General features: G+C 34.1%; 2 protein-coding genes across 3 annotated transcripts in view; both read left to right on the top strand.

Annotated features, from left to right (window-relative positions):
* The window catches only part of LOC129718488 (uncharacterized protein K02A2.6-like), a 333,122-nt gene that overhangs the window by 200,168 nt on the left and 117,016 nt on the right, over positions 1–15,938 (top strand). The window lies entirely within an intron of this gene.
* Positions 2,399–15,938, top strand: part of LOC129718494 (aldo-keto reductase family 1 member A1) — a 71,190-nt gene continuing 57,650 nt past the window's right edge. Inside the window, exons 1-7 of one of the 2 annotated variants that reach the window (XM_055669319.1) lie at positions 2,399–2,662; positions 7,827–8,007; positions 8,428–8,612; positions 11,630–11,746; positions 11,828–11,943; positions 12,007–12,258; positions 12,316–12,349. In XM_055669319.1, coding sequence (XP_055525294.1) covers positions 2,591–2,662; positions 7,827–8,007; positions 8,428–8,612; positions 11,630–11,746; positions 11,828–11,943; positions 12,007–12,258; positions 12,316–12,346 — 954 coding nt within the window. In that variant the 5' untranslated portion in view covers positions 2,399–2,590 and the 3' untranslated portion in view covers positions 12,347–12,349. Of the gene's footprint in view, positions 2,663–7,826; positions 8,008–8,427; positions 8,613–11,629; positions 11,747–11,827; positions 11,944–12,006; positions 12,259–12,315; positions 12,427–15,938 lie in introns of those variants that run through there. The other variant, XM_055669318.1, reaches the window with a different exon arrangement.

Raw genomic sequence — 15,938 nt, 5'->3', positions numbered from 1 at the left:
AAAAACACAACTTTGAGCGCTTTGAGACACTACTGAATCATTTCCGATTGAGCTGAAATTTTGCATAGATGGTTTTTTGGGCCAATAAAAAAAATATACATACGGTTTTTGGAATTCGATGATGAATTTTTTTCCATACAGTCATTGCCACCCCAACATATACCTATTAGCTTTAAAATATGTTACTTGGATCGAAATTACGCACATTCATGGAAATGCAAATGAAGAAACCTGTGAGTCTGCTGCTTGTGATTTAAATAACGTTGAAACCGGACTTTTCTGGATTCCGGGAACATTACCCGGTCCAGATAGCTCCGTTCTGGTCCGGTCCGGAATTAAATCGGACATTGAAGCCGAAAAAACTTCGAACCGGACTCTCGGGAACCCAGGTCCGGTGTCGAACATATTTATTGATATGCACTTATTATCAATATTTATGTTCGACATTATGCAGTCAGGTTTTTTACGCGGTTTTCTGACGAGGATATTTTTAAAGAGGTTTTTTTACGCGGATTTTTACGCGGATTTTTGAATTAGGGCGTTTTTTATGCGACACCGCGCTAATTCAACAAACTTTTCGAGTTAACGCGGTTTGGGAACAAAAGCTTCTGAGTATTTATTGAGTAAAAGACCTAGTCAAAAAAAACCCTCCGCCCTTCGAAATAACCGTCAAAGAGGACAATTCTAAATACTGGTCGTAGAGCGTCTCGGATTTTTTCTAGAACCTTTCTTAGTGGTTTACTTTACGCGAATTTTTGAATTACGCAGTTTTTTAACGCGGATTTTTGAATTAGGGCGGTTTTTTACACGTTTTTTAAGAGGTACGTATCCCGCGTAAAAAAAACCTGACTGTAAACAAAAAAATGAAGGGGGCGAAAAAATAAGTTTTCGGTTGCAGCTCAAAGCAGTCTTCGTCCGCCCTGCTCTTGTTCATTCCATTGGCACCCTATTGTTGATGAACTGTAGATTTTTCGTAAAATTTTGTTACGTAAAATTATGTATCAGTAGGTCGTCCCATGAACCTATGGAAAATAATGTGACGCCGACCCTGCTGTAGACTGTCTCAAAAAAGGGCAACTTTTCTAACGCTGTCATTCGAATATACATTTTAATCGGGTAGTCTGTCTGCTCCATCTCAATGTTTACCCGTGAACGTCAAACACAACTCCCAGTGAAGTTTCATACACATATCGAAAGACGGGAAAGATTTCCGTTGTAAAACAACGGATTATCAGGGCGCTCAGAAAGTTGGCGAAACTGGAGAACCTTATGAAGAACATGAGTCATTGAAACTCTTTCATGAATTGTTGATAAACAATAAGCAAGTAAAACAGTGATCTAATAATGACAAACCACGACAGTCTGAATTTCCTATTATTTCAAGTTGTAGTATAAAATATTGAAATATCAAGCAGAGCAATAATTCATTAGACACATATATATATATATATATATATATATATATATATATATATATATATATATATATATATATATATATATATATATATATATATATATATATATATATATATATATATATATATATATATATATATATATATATATATATATATATATATATATATATATATGTATAGTATATATATATATATATATATATATATATATATATATATATATATATATATATATATATATATATATATATATATATATATATATATATATATATATATATATATATATATTTGCAACGAAAAATATATTCTGTATAAATTGAAACAAGTTTCTCCACTTTGAAGTAGCAATGATACAGGGAATACAGTCAAACCTGTTTTTGTGCGAGGGATAGGGACCGCACAAAAAAAAATCGCATAAAAAAATCATTTGAAACTTCACGTGCAGCTACAAAACAATATTTCCACAGCATTATTAAAAAAAAGCGTTATTTTATGTGGTGGATAGGGACCGCATAAAAAAATTTCCAGTTAAAAATAACTCGAAAGTTGTTGATTCTGATTTAGAATACCTATGAGAACAATTTTAAAACATCGGATTGATAAACGAAACTTTTTTAAACATGCTAATCCTTTCAACCGCTTTCCTTCGTAGGCAAGCAATTCGACTTTTCCTACGTAAAACTGGATCAAATAGTAATTTTTGGACGCAACACTTCCGTAATGCGTTGGAATTCATTCCAAGAATCGGAAAAACTAAATGGCTGAAAATGTTGTCGGAAGTGGTCTTTTTCATATGCCGCACAAAAAAATTCGAACAAAAACAGTCGCACAAAAAAGATAATCGCATAAAAAAAGTCGCACAAAATAAATTTCGCACAAAAACAGGTTTGACTGTACATTGAATTAAATATTTTCACTCTTATTCATATTATACTTGCTAGTAACACTCCACGCGACCAGTCAATTGAGTGGTGTAGGTGCAGCGAGTTAAAATCAGCTAAATAAGTGCGCGCCGGTCGCGTTCGTGTCAGTCGAACACAAGTGCATGGAAGTGTCAGTCGCGTTTTACTTGTGCAGCAAGCAACGTTACGATAGAGTACAACTGTAAAACTACAGTATTCGAGTGCGTGGTGGTAGTACGAGGATTGCTAACATACCATTTTTCGATGGCTTGTAAGATGGACATATTGTTGGCAAATGGTGCAAGAATGCCTGCACTGGGATTTGGAACTTGGCGAGTAAGTAATTATTGGAATTAATAATAGGTAAGGTATCGGCCATACAAATTGAACACAAATTTCTCTACTAGTTCGTAGGTAAGATACCATGGAACGGGGTGAAATTGATCAATTTTTATAACAATTTCTAATTAACTAGCTTCATGTACATTTTTCCCTAAATAGTCTAATTTTAAAGTACTGGTATGTGCTCCAGTAAACCTCTATGGCTATTGATGAAAGTTCTTTCGTCTACTTCATGAAATAAATTCGATAATTCTATAAGGTACTATGAGGTAAACTGGGGTGAAATTGATCACCATTGAAATCCATACATTTTTATGGCAAAGTGCTTTTTTTTCGATATGCTAAAGATAAATGATGATTTCTGTGCTGAAAAATATCATTTACAGCTAGTTTGGAAACAAAAATAACGAAATTTCAAGTTAAAATTTGTTTATTTTGGTTCACGAGTTGCTTGTTGCCAAATTGCTCTTATTTGATCGTCGTTCGACCGATTTTAATTCGGTTTGTTGCAAAAGTTCAAAAACTAGCTTTGAAATCAATTTTTTTGTGGTTTCCTGCAAATTCAGTATTTCTTTAATGGTATGGAATCAAGGTTGCATATTCAATTTTTAGCTGTCAACTCTATTCAATTGGTCGCGTGCCGATAATTCGCTCCACAAGTACAATTGTGAAACATGAGTCCCTAAGTAATGCTACAAGTTTGTCAAAGAAAGCAATGCTCTAACTCTTATGCCTGAAGTGTGAGAGCCCATATTCAGTGGGGTATTCAGCCAATATTCGCGGTGAATATGGGCTCTCACACCTCAGGTATAAGAGTTAGAGCATTGTACTATTTGACAAACTTGTAGTACTACTTAGGGACTACAAGATTGTCATACATTGTTTCACAAAATTGCATTTTTGGAACGAGCTATCGGCACGCGGCGATAAAATACCCCAGAATTATAATATGCAACCTTGTATGGAATGATCATTGTTGAAAATTCCATTTTTTGAGCTTTTATCAAACTTTACTCACTTCTCCAAATTCAACGTAATTAACCCTCAACTAAGATTACTTTGAGTAAATATGAAAAATTGCACCGGGCTTGCAAGGGTTAACTTTGACAGGTATGTGAATCATGCAAAAGTTGCGTTTAAGGACACGTTAGCATTGCCTAGTGTTGTAAGAGCAATATCTTTTGATTAGTATTTTTCATCACGAATTTTCAGGTGATCAATTTCACCCCACTGATCAATTCCAAACCATTTCACGGTACTAGTGTATGTATGAAGCTATGATTTTGTGTTGTTATCCTCATTATTTTTTGAAGAAACTGAAAAAAAGACATTTTTCGCGATTTTGGAGTATTTTCTGAAGGACTCTAACGTATGTCTTATGTAACTGACCCAAAGAGCAATGTTCTAATACTGTTTCTTAAGCAGTGTCATACTAGTCGCATATTTTTCACAAACATTTATTCATAAAAATGCGAATATGTGCCTTGTATTTGCAGCTTTTTAACTAATATACAAAATTTTCATATACAGGGTGTTCAATAGTTCGAATACACTTTAAAACTGTGTTGAAAAATGAAAATACGAGATATTCTTTCATGAATCAATTTTTATTGAAGCAGTGTTTATTGAAAACCTTTACGACATATTAGCTGGGAGCACATCCGCTTTGTGCTGTATGACGAGCTTGGGACAATTTTCAACCCTAGAAAGATAGTTTGCGTCAATTCGATTCCTCGCTTTTAGTGATATTGCTCTACTTATTGAACACCCTGTGGATTGCACCACTTGTAAGAATCAGACGATCTAAAAAATTATCAAAATTACCAATAACTTACAGCAACAAATAATATGGAATCACAGATGAAAAATGTAAACTATTAAAAAGGAATGGGATTTGGTGAAAATCTATGCTCGACATTTCTGTATACTAAATTCCAACGGAAGAGGGGCCAGAAACTACCCTAAATGTGTCTACGTGGGTTACGGATAGCTCTTTCGTAAAATTTAAACCTTTCTTACGTTTTCCTTCATTATTTTAGTGTTATTAAAGTTGCTCGCAAGCGAAAAACTACTCACTAATTACGGGAAAAAATAATAGTATAGTTGAAATAACACTGATTGATTTTGTTATTGTAGATACATTCTAGTATATTCAGTACTTGTTCTAAAAATACAAAATCCGAAGAAAATCCGTTGAAGAGACATGCATTGAATTGACAATTCAAAAAAGTTATCAAAGTGAGACATTTTTACGGTACTACAATTAAGGTGAAAGTGTGTTGAAGCCACAAATGACCGACTTCGAGCCACCACGTGGTCGACTTCGAACTTTCAGAGGCATACCACTCGGTTATAGTTAAGGCGTCATTTGTGAAAACATATATTTGTTATGGTGATGAAAACATAAGAAAGTATTTTCATAAGTAATGCATCAATTATTTCCGAGTCTTGTGCCATTGAGAATGGGTAGTCGACCACGTGGTGGCTCCTACACACTACAACCTTAATCAATCAAGAAGCAGATACAAGTTTGTACCTTCAATTGACAGTCTAAAGGTAGTTTTTTCATCGTATGGAACTTGTGAAAAATTTGGAGATGGTCAAGGTGCAAGTGAAGAAATATTGAGATATGTTAAATAACCTTTTTATTTTCATGGATGATTCATATTCAGCAAAAAGCATGTTTTTTGGATGGCTCAAAACTTTGTAAAAATACGGAAAAATCTAGAAAAAAGGTATAACGAAAATTTGGTTTCCTAGTGCCTTTTTATAAAAAAATTATGTTTGTAACAGATAGAAGATGTAAACATGATGTGCAATGAAAGAGTTGTTAATTACAAAACAGACAAAATCAGGGGGTGTTATGTAATTGGATGATTACCGTTAATATATATAGTGTTCGACATCGGACCGGGTAGGACTAAGAAAAATTTCGGTGAAAAAACATAAATTTAATTGAGGCCATAATACCTTCATTGCGCTCAATTGAAATTCCTTACTCGCCATATGGGTTGCGCGTAGAAAACGTTGTAAACGAAAAGCACCGCAGTCCTGAACTCAATAGCAGGTTTTCACTGAAGAAACCTAATATTGATTGTTACAATTTTTTGTTTATTTAATTCTGCTCCTGCTATCATTTCGAAGACAGTTGTGAGAGGCGTTCGTTTACCAACAGTCTGGAAGTAAAAGTATTGCCAATTGAAGAGGTAGTCGACAAAATCTTGGCTCCAGAGTCGACGTTTTTTGGCATTCTTCAGTTCGTCGATTGTAATCTCTGCTTTCAGTGGAACGTTGCACAGTGCGTTGAATATATGGGAATGCAGGACAAAAATCAAAACAGCCATTTTAGTATTTTTTTCGATTGCTGTGACACGAAAAGAGTGAGATCTAATATTTGCTTAAATAACGAATGTCAAATACGTAATCGCGAAAATGTCTCAAACGCCAATTATTTGTACAGAAATATAAAATGATAATTTTTCTATAATATTATCCATTTAGAGATAAAAGAAGTGACGAAAAAGTGACTTTAACGCCACCACAATGAGGTTTCATTTTTATTTTTATTTAATTTCCCATAAATTATACTTATATACATTTTACTGTTGCAAAACATTTGCATATCATTAGTCCGAAAATATTTTACGCTGTGAGAGCCCTCCCAGCTGGTCTCGAGGTACAATGCTGGCCTAACAAGCCAGTCGTCGTAGGTTCGAGTCTCGACTCGGGAGAGACTATTAGTGTCAGTAGGATCTTAGCGCTAGCCTCGCAGACAACCTGTACACTTAACAGTTGGCTGCGAAGTCTGTGTATAATAAACAGAAGGTCGAGTTCCGATTCGGAATGTAGCACCAACCCTTTACTTTTTATTTCACGCTGTTTCACACATTAATTAGGTATTATGCAGAAAAATAAGGGACCGACGTACGATACAGTGCTCATTCTTGATTGCAGAGGTATCATTCTATAATGTGAATTCTGGTTGAAAGAGCTAACTTGAGCAATGGCAATCACTTCCAGATTTTCAAGGACATTTCAAATGAAAAGAAAAGTGAGATTCAGAGAGGTACTTTGGGGTACTTTTTTGGCGATCGATTCAAAATCGAAATTGTATTTTTTCTCTAAGCATATATAAGGATGACCAGGAAGCATTTAATTTTCACATGCAATACAAAATGTCTCATTTGTAACATTTCAAATATAGTATTTACATGCCTCTACCATTGCCATTTTGGTTTTTACTTGAGTACCTACCAATTACCTAGTACCTAATTAATTTGAAAACTGAGAAGATTTTTCAAAAAAAACGTATCACCTGAATAGTTAAAACCACTTCACAGTAAATGCGTTGCATACCAGTATGGGTGGACTTACGAGGTTATTAATATCATTACAATGTCTCAAATGTGTATAAAACATATAAACATATAAAATTGGTTCAATTAGAAATTTACTTTTTTGATTTTTGTCTATGTGCAACGTACTGTGCGCTTGTTTTATCGTTTTATGACATTTTTTTCTAATTAAAACTTTCGATCTCATTTCACTTCGCTCACACAAAGCTCTCTGAAGTATTTTGAGAGTCTTGAATAATTGTTGATAACAAGAAATTCTGTATCGATCCTTTTCAGAGTATCAAATCAATCAATTTTTCAAGATCTTTACTTATTTTCTTGGTGGAATAAACTCGTTCCTCGTTTTTCGTTCTTTGTTAGGAATATTTAGGACTGATAAGGGCCGCATGTGCCCTAACGTAGATCTATTTAGAGTTATTCAACTTTTAAATTGCTTGAAGTCTTTCCTTAAGGTGACTCTAGCTCATTAAGAGCAATTTTATTGCATTTATTTACAAATAACTCAAAAATCGGAATAACTGTGAGTAAATTAACGCTGTGGCATATGCGATATATATATATATATATATATATATATATATATATATATATATATATATATATATATATATATATATATATATATATATATATATATATATATATATATATATATATATATATATATATATATATATATATATATATATATATATATATATATATATATATATATATATATAAATTATATATTAAAATTTTATGATAACTATCTAATTGTTTTGACACCGATTCATCGTATTTTCTTATCATGTTACTGACAGGCATCTGATGAAGAGGTAGAAAAAGCGCTGAATGAGGCTCTTATAGCCGGTTACCGCCACATCGACACAGCTCCAGTGTATCTCAACGAAAAGATGATCGGAAAGGTACTCAAACAGTGGCTAGAGGCTGGGAAATTAACCCGAGAGGAATTGTTCATTGTAACCAAACTACCACCACACGGTACGAAAAGCTTAAGTACTAGTTATAACGAATGTTATTTCTCTTTCGGGTGACGGGTGCGATTAATAAACCTGTTACAGTAAGGTCTTTTTGTACACGGGGTTCACCACCCAAATCCCTCTCAGCTGGAATCGAGGTACGATACTGTCGGTAGAATTGCAGCGCTGTCCTGCATTAAAAAGTTGGCTGCGAAGTCTGTGTATAATAAACAGAAGGTCGAGTTCTGAATCGGAATGTACCAAGGCTTTGCTTTGCTTTTGCCTACCAAACAATGCAAATGAAATTTTAGTCTGCCGTGTAATATGGAAACAACAATGACAATGCAAGACTGCGTGAAAAAAAGGCCTTACTGTATATCGTGGAATGACTGCATATTATTTTTTGACATGATATAAAAATATCAATTTGTTCATTGCCCAGGTACGAGAGCTTGTTCGGTGGAGAAATTTCTCAAGCGATCTCTTGCCGATCTTCAGATGGAATATGTGGACTTGTATCTTATTCATGTACCATTCACTGTTCCAGAAGTAGATGGTCCCTTTCTCATGAATGAGGACAAGGAAATCGTGCTTGAGACGACAACAGATCATATTGCGCTGTGGAAGGTAGCTATATACTTATTTAGTTAACTGCTTGAATATATGTAATAGGTCTAAATTTAGTGGAGTCGACAAGCCATATTATTTAGAGCTATACATTAAAAAGTTAGAAAGAGAGAAATCAAGTTATGCATAAAAATTGTTGTAAGGTATCGGCTCTACTATCGTCAGGTTTTCCCTATTATCCTCAGGGGGGTAAATGATGTCCAAGATCGTTAATTTCTTGCATGATGGTTCTTCATAATGCAGAGTAGAGATGGTCGGGTTTGGCTTTTTTCAAACCCGTATCCGACCTATACCCGATTTTTTTTCGGTTGAAACCCAAACCCGATTTTTTTTCCCGATCAAACCCGGGGTTTGAAAACCCGAAACCCGACCATCTCTAATGCAGAGTACCACTCTGCAAAATATTAGTTCTCTATCACTTAATTAACCCCACGGACGATAATAGGTAAAACCTGACGATAATAGAGCCGATACCCTATATGTAGGTGCTAGTACAGGCCCGTAGGGGGGCTTAGCCCCCCACGCGTTTGCAATGTCCCACCACGTAATTTTCTCATGTATGTGATTGATACTAGATAAAAAAATCTGAAATATAAGCAATATCAATATAAGCTACAGCGGTCTTCATGTCGAGCTGGTATATTAATACCCAGTTGTGAATTATGTAGGGTATCGAACGTCTTCGTCAGTGGTTTTCTTCGGCAGTTTTTCTGCAGCAATCTTATGCAAAAGGGGGCCGAAGAAAACCACTGACGAAGACGTTCGAAAGCTACTAATGCCACAAGCTGGTTTGCCAAAGAAATTATAAAGTTTATATCCCGGTTTTCTTTCAACGATACGCACATTCGCAATGTGTTTTTTTTCTCGGAATATATACCCGGAAAACCGGACTTTAGGGAATAAGAAAATTCTTGCGGGACACCAATAACGCATATTTGAAAATAGATGAGCTTCTGAATCTTTTAGTGCTTATACTATCGAAATAGGAGGAAAACTGCAAAATTTATAAGAATTTTGATTTGTGAATACCCGAGCACTCCATTGGACGCGTAAAGGTACCTTTTTATCGAGCACATAACGGTTTAATTAAATAAAAATTCTCTGCCCTTCACGCAAAACGGGGTAGCTAAGGCTCTGTGCTAGTGTTGGAAATTTTGTCAAATTCCTATGTAACATAAACTCATTTGAAAGCATACAATATTAAAGGACAAGCATATCGTATTTCCGTATAACTGTTTTGGAATAGTGAAAGAATTTATACAATTTACCAGTAGAGTCGAATTTCGTAACTGAATCGATACAATGACGGTTAAATCGTCCGCAGATACATGTTTCGGTTATTACTTATAACCATCATTAGTGCTTATGGGACTGCTAGCAGTTCATCTGAAGTCAATAGATATTAACTCGAAGTTAAAGCTATGCCTTGTTCTTATAAATCGGTTTGCAACTTTGGCAGCTCAACCCAACGATTAAAATACTTTCACTACCAGGGCTAAGGAGTTCTGTGCAGCGAGCGAAACTCGACTGTACTATTATCAATCTGTTGTTTTGGTCAATCGCGAACAGTTTTATTGAAAGTTCGATGGAAGAGTAGGAAATGCCATTAAAATTTCTCTTTTTAATTATCGACGCTTTTGATTAGGAGCGGATGTCACTGTCATTTTTAAAGAAATAGGCCGTTCTCTATAAACAGGTTCACTGCTGGTATCGAGCTAAATTTTATCATCACATGTTATCATTATTAATCATTTGGCTTGCCTTTTGATGATACTAAATTAAGCATATACGCTGTCGAAAAGTCGATAATATTAACAAAACGGCTTGAATTTTTTTTCTTTCCCTTCCAATTTTCAACATTTTTGAAGGGGGCCATAAAGGGGTGACATAAAATGAAAATGAAATTTGTATCGGCCTTATAAACTAACGAAAGTCGACAAACTCGTGTGCAATTTGGCTAATGTGCTCGTGCTCGGTTTTTGATTTAAATGGAATTAAACTATTCGAAACAGTATAAAAGCACAAGTGAGGATGAGAATTACGACGAAACCTCTCATGACCATTATATGCGGAACTCGAATAATTATGACGATAACAGAAGGAAACAGTCACGATTTTTAATCATTGGATCATTAACGTTAATTTTGCGGTCCAAAACAAAACTCTTTTCGCAGCAAATACGCCCGATGCCAACAGGTCACAAAACAAAAGTTTCATAAAACAATATATATGGTGTAAACATGCTGGTTCAAAATATCTTGGATATTATTGCTGGTTGAAAATATCTTGGATCTCGATTAATTTGGATACTAGTTAAAATAGTTTTCTGCCTCTACAAAAGCATTTTTTGACAATCGGCTTCCGTAGAGACGTTGTTTGTGGTGTTTACTGTTATGAGAAACTGTTCCCTCGATTTTGGTAACAATGGCATATGAGCCCATTCTTCAATTATGGATAGATTGTTAAGTTTTTATTGTAATAGAGTACTGTCAAGCAAATGACATTTTTTAAATTGAAAAACAAGCTGGGAAATAAACAAAAATATTTCAGTTATATATTTTAAATGCGGGTATTGAATCGAAGAGCCTCTTAGCAAAGAAAAAATGAAATTGCAGCCGCAACTTTTTTTTCTATAAACAAAATTGCTTAAGCGAGCGGTCTTACCCCGCTTACCCCTAACAGTATGACTAAAACTTGTGCTATGCCCAACGCCGGCGCTTCTGCCATAGATGAAATGTTTACAGTGATTTCCGACAATTTCAAACCGCTTCTTTCTTCCTTCCGAATGAAATACAAAGTCAACGTTAAAAAAGGTACAACAGTTAATTTTTACTCTGTGTTCAGAGTCGAATTCCATTCCAATCACAGTGTATTTAGGTTAACCTATCAATTACAAACCTTCCCTTTTTTCTATCGTTGCTGAAAACCAAAACTGTTTGTTTTGCCCACAATCTCTACATCAATAATGATCTGTGTGAAAAATGTATTATGCTTTCATTTCCGTTCCCCTTGTTCAGGCTATGGAAAAAGTACGAGAGGATGGCCTCGCACGCAACATAGGCCTATCGAATTTCAACCAGCGGCAAATACAAAGAATCATCGATAATTGCCAAATAAAACCAGCTAATCTGCAGGTAAGATGATCTGTTTGGCGCAGCCGCAAGCAATGTATTACTCCACTGCTACTGTTCTCTTTTACCCTTGGACCATCGTAGATTGAGAATCACATTTATTTGCAACAACCGGAATTAGTGAAGTTTTGTAAATCTAATGGTATCAGTGTCACGGCTTACTCGCCACTTGGATCGAAAGGAATCGAAACGTTGCTAAAGTATTTCTACCCGATAAAGATCATACCAATTACTGCTGCTATTAATTGTTTTTAATTTTCCAGCCGTGAGGTTCCAAATCTACTAGAAAATCCGGTGGTAAAAGAAATTGCCAATAAACTGAGGAAATCAGTCGCTCAAGTCTTGTTGCGTCATCTACTGCAGCGAGGAATTTCTACGATTCCGAAAAGTACAAACGCCAAGCGTGTACGGGAGAATATCGATTTATTTGATTTCAAAATTGAGGATTCAGATATGGCTTTGTTGGATGCACTTGATCAGAACATTCGTATATGTGATTTTGGATTTTTCCCGGGGTATGATAAAAATCTTTTGGATTGAAGCATTGCTTTATTTATTTGTATTTATTTCAGTATCTCAAAACATCCGGAGTTTCCTTTCTAACTAGTAAGGATTTCTTCACATTTTTTATAATAAAAACACTATTCATAAATTTATAACAGATTTAGTCATTGTCCTATAAATTTTTGTTTTTGATTGTTATGTCACAACAGATAAGCTTAAAAATCACATTTGTTAATCACTATTTTAATTGTATGTGATAAGGCTGTGCGAGATTTCGAATGATTTCGTATAATTTCGCAAAACTCGAAATTTCCCGAAATTTCGCGAAATTGCCGAAAAATTTCGTTGAATTTCGCTAAATTCCGCCTAAAATTTCGCGAAATTAAACTTCCAATTTCGACGATTACGAAATTTCGGACCAAATTTCCGATGCACATTATTACATTATTTTGGTTTGTGCTCATTGCGACTATAAATTAAATTGAATATATCTCAACAGATATCTGGAATACTAAGTCAGACATAGAAAAATAAACTCTCAGCCGGTAATTTTTGTTTTTAAAGACAAAACCGTAACATCATGCGGGAGGAATTTTTTATTCACGCAGAGCATTTAATTCATGTCTTCACTGAAGTCATATTTGAGGAATATGGAGCCGTCCAAATGCGCTACAAGGTATCTAGTAATTTGTTTGTAGGAATAAATTTTACGCATCTTTTACGTAGCAATACTCAGAGGGAGAGATATGCGAAGAGAGTGTTGTGAGCCAAACGAACATGTCAGAATTCGAGCCAAACGAACAAGAAAGGTAACACATTGAAAGGTATTGCAATAAGGTTCTATAAAGAATATATTTATATTCACACGTTTTCCATGTTTTATTGCTAAAACATGAATTGAGAATCCTCCAAAGTTGCTTCTTCACAGTGATTTTTAACTGGTGCTTCACAAACCCTTTGTATGGTCTACAGATAAATGATGAAAGTATATAAAATCAAACATAAACATAAAATTTAACACCTTCACGGTTTTTGTGATGCATCTTGTTATTCCCCAGGACTTCCACCGTCACCATCAGCTATACGAGCCGAATCAAAAAAATTGGTCAACATTGCGCTTTGAGAAGAGATCTGGCACCTCTGATATGTGAAACCTAGTTGCCAAATCAGCGGTTTTTTTCATCGCTTATCTCTCCCTCTAAGGATCTCTACTTTTACGTACATCAAAATGTGGTTATAATTGGAGCGCACAAGGTTAAAGAGGTCACTTTTTGTCTTTCGTTTAGGAGGGCATAGCAATTTCTATCTTCTTTCTGCTCTACCTTACAGGCCAAATGTTCTATGCTACTCGACTTGTAAAAATTTTCAAGCGTTTTCGGATTCTCTGTGTTAGATGAGTCCTCTTCACACACCGTAGTGTATTTAAATGTGTTTTTTCAGATAGTTCATTGCTATCACTAGGCTGACCAGATATCATGCCTTATAGTGTGCAGACAGAGTGATCGATGTGTCAAGCAGAAAAAGTTGTAATTGCCTGAATTTTTATTATTGTTTCAAAACACTCTGACTTCAAAGTCAGCATAGGTTTCAAAATTGCCAGATACCTTATCAAAAATATTTTAAACGTGTTACCGAAAAGTATACTTTATCAAAGAATGAATAAAAAGTACATGGTTCGCTCTAGTTGAACACATAACTGAGAAATGTTACTCTTGTTTTAGGGGACACAAAATTTTACAATGTCAAAAACAAGTTCAGATTATAGCATAAAAGTGATTCTGACTTTGCACGAATATACAAGGTAGAAGGAAAGAAAGGTCAGAAAGAACGAGAAATGAGCGAACGAGGATGATTACGAATACATAACTTAATTGAGTAAAAAGAAAACTATTTGTTTGTTGCATTACAATATTCCATTCTAACTGTTGATTGGTTGAAAGAAAAATAATTTTTGGTTTGTTTCAAAGGGGCCGTACCCAAACCACGTAGTCATATATAGGGAGACGGGGGGGGGGGGGTTGTTTATCAAAAGACCACGAAAAATCACGCGGGGGGTGTGGGGGTTAACGAATAGACCACGTAGTCTTTTTTCTGACTTATAATTTATTATTGCCGCTCAGTCAAGACGAAGCTTTCGCAATTTTTAATTAATAAATTTATTTGACACGACTTGATAATTAATAAGTGTCACGGAAATTTTGAGAGTTGTCATCAATTAACCGCAATCACATTTTTGAAACATATTTCAAATTTATCCGAACGAAGAATTTTTTTTTTTTGTTTTAAACAGGCTTTGCCTTATATGGCATTTATTTCTTTAGAATAATAGTTCTATTTTGCAATGCGTCGGGATTTATGACATTTTTCCTGGAAGTATATTTAATACTCAACGTCCGGTAAAAAATCAACGATTTGGTCTTAAAAACAATATATAAGACCTGGATGTTCGTGAACTGAAGGAAGAAAGAAAGATGTTTATATATTGTTCGACATTCAAAAACTTTGGAATTTATTAAAAAAACTAAGTTACAAATCCGATACCTGAAAATCACTAAAAGTAAGGTGTCACTTATTATCAACTAAATATTTTTTTAGATGATTTCTAGATGAGTATACAATTTTCCATAACTATAAGCGAAAAATTTATCGTAGATGATCAAACTGCTTAAACAAATTTTATTTATTTTGATACTCAACAACAAATTAAAAATCATTTCGAATATACTCAACAGAATAGCGTATTTTAAATTACTTTCAGGTAAGGAAATTGTTATATTTGTTAAAGACAATGAAATATTATTAAAAATTAAACAACCATTATCTATTTGTTATTTTGGTTATGAGAAAATGATATTACTGAAAATTCTATTTACAATTTGCGCAATAACTAATAATCAGTTTTCTTAAACCTTCATTTTTTTATACATTTTTCATACTTTATTGTACATACATGCGGAATAAGATCACAAAACAAAAGACCACGAGAGACCACGGGGGAGTAGGAGGGTATAAAACGGATCAAAATATGACCACGTAGTTTAGGAATGGTCCCAAATGCATTTTATAATTTTTAGTGTCGCAGAAACTCACAGGGCATATTTTTTTAGGACAAAATTATTTTCTACAACCTTACCAGAACCACTAGTTATGCTAGTCAAACAAACCGATTTAGCTGAAAAAATAATTTAATCTCCAATTGGGCACTCTGTGGGTAATTAAAATATTTTTATAATCGAAACAGTTAGTTTGATTGGCATAGTGCCTTTGGCAAAGTTGTAAATAAAAATATTGTCCTTCCAAAAATAAACATGTTGTAAAATTTTTTTTTTTTTGAAAAAATATAACTTTTTTTTTATTTCTTCATCGCTCCGGTAATTTTTTTATAATTTTTATACGAAAAAATAAGATTTTTGAAAATAAGCTTTTTTATATTAATTTTAATGTTTGATCAAAAAACTTTTGGCTCTGGAAATATTTATAATCACAATTATCCTCCCAAAATAGCATTTTAAATAGCTTCTCAGCCTATAGAAACGTTTATGCAAAGTTTAAGCCAAATCTAAAATGACAAAAAATATTGAAACTGGGACATTTTTTGTGGAACTGCTCAGTTAAAAAGTAGTTTTTAGTTATTTTAAAAAAATGTGGAAACATATTGAAAACTTCAAAGTTTACAGAATAGTTAACTTAA

Source organism: Wyeomyia smithii, chromosome 1 (assembly GCF_029784165.1).
Source record: "Wyeomyia smithii strain HCP4-BCI-WySm-NY-G18 chromosome 1, ASM2978416v1, whole genome shotgun sequence".
Lineage (NCBI taxonomy): Eukaryota > Metazoa > Arthropoda > Insecta > Diptera > Culicidae > Wyeomyia > Wyeomyia smithii.
Note: the sequence above shows the minus strand (reverse complement) of the source record. Positions and strands in the feature narration are given on the sequence as shown.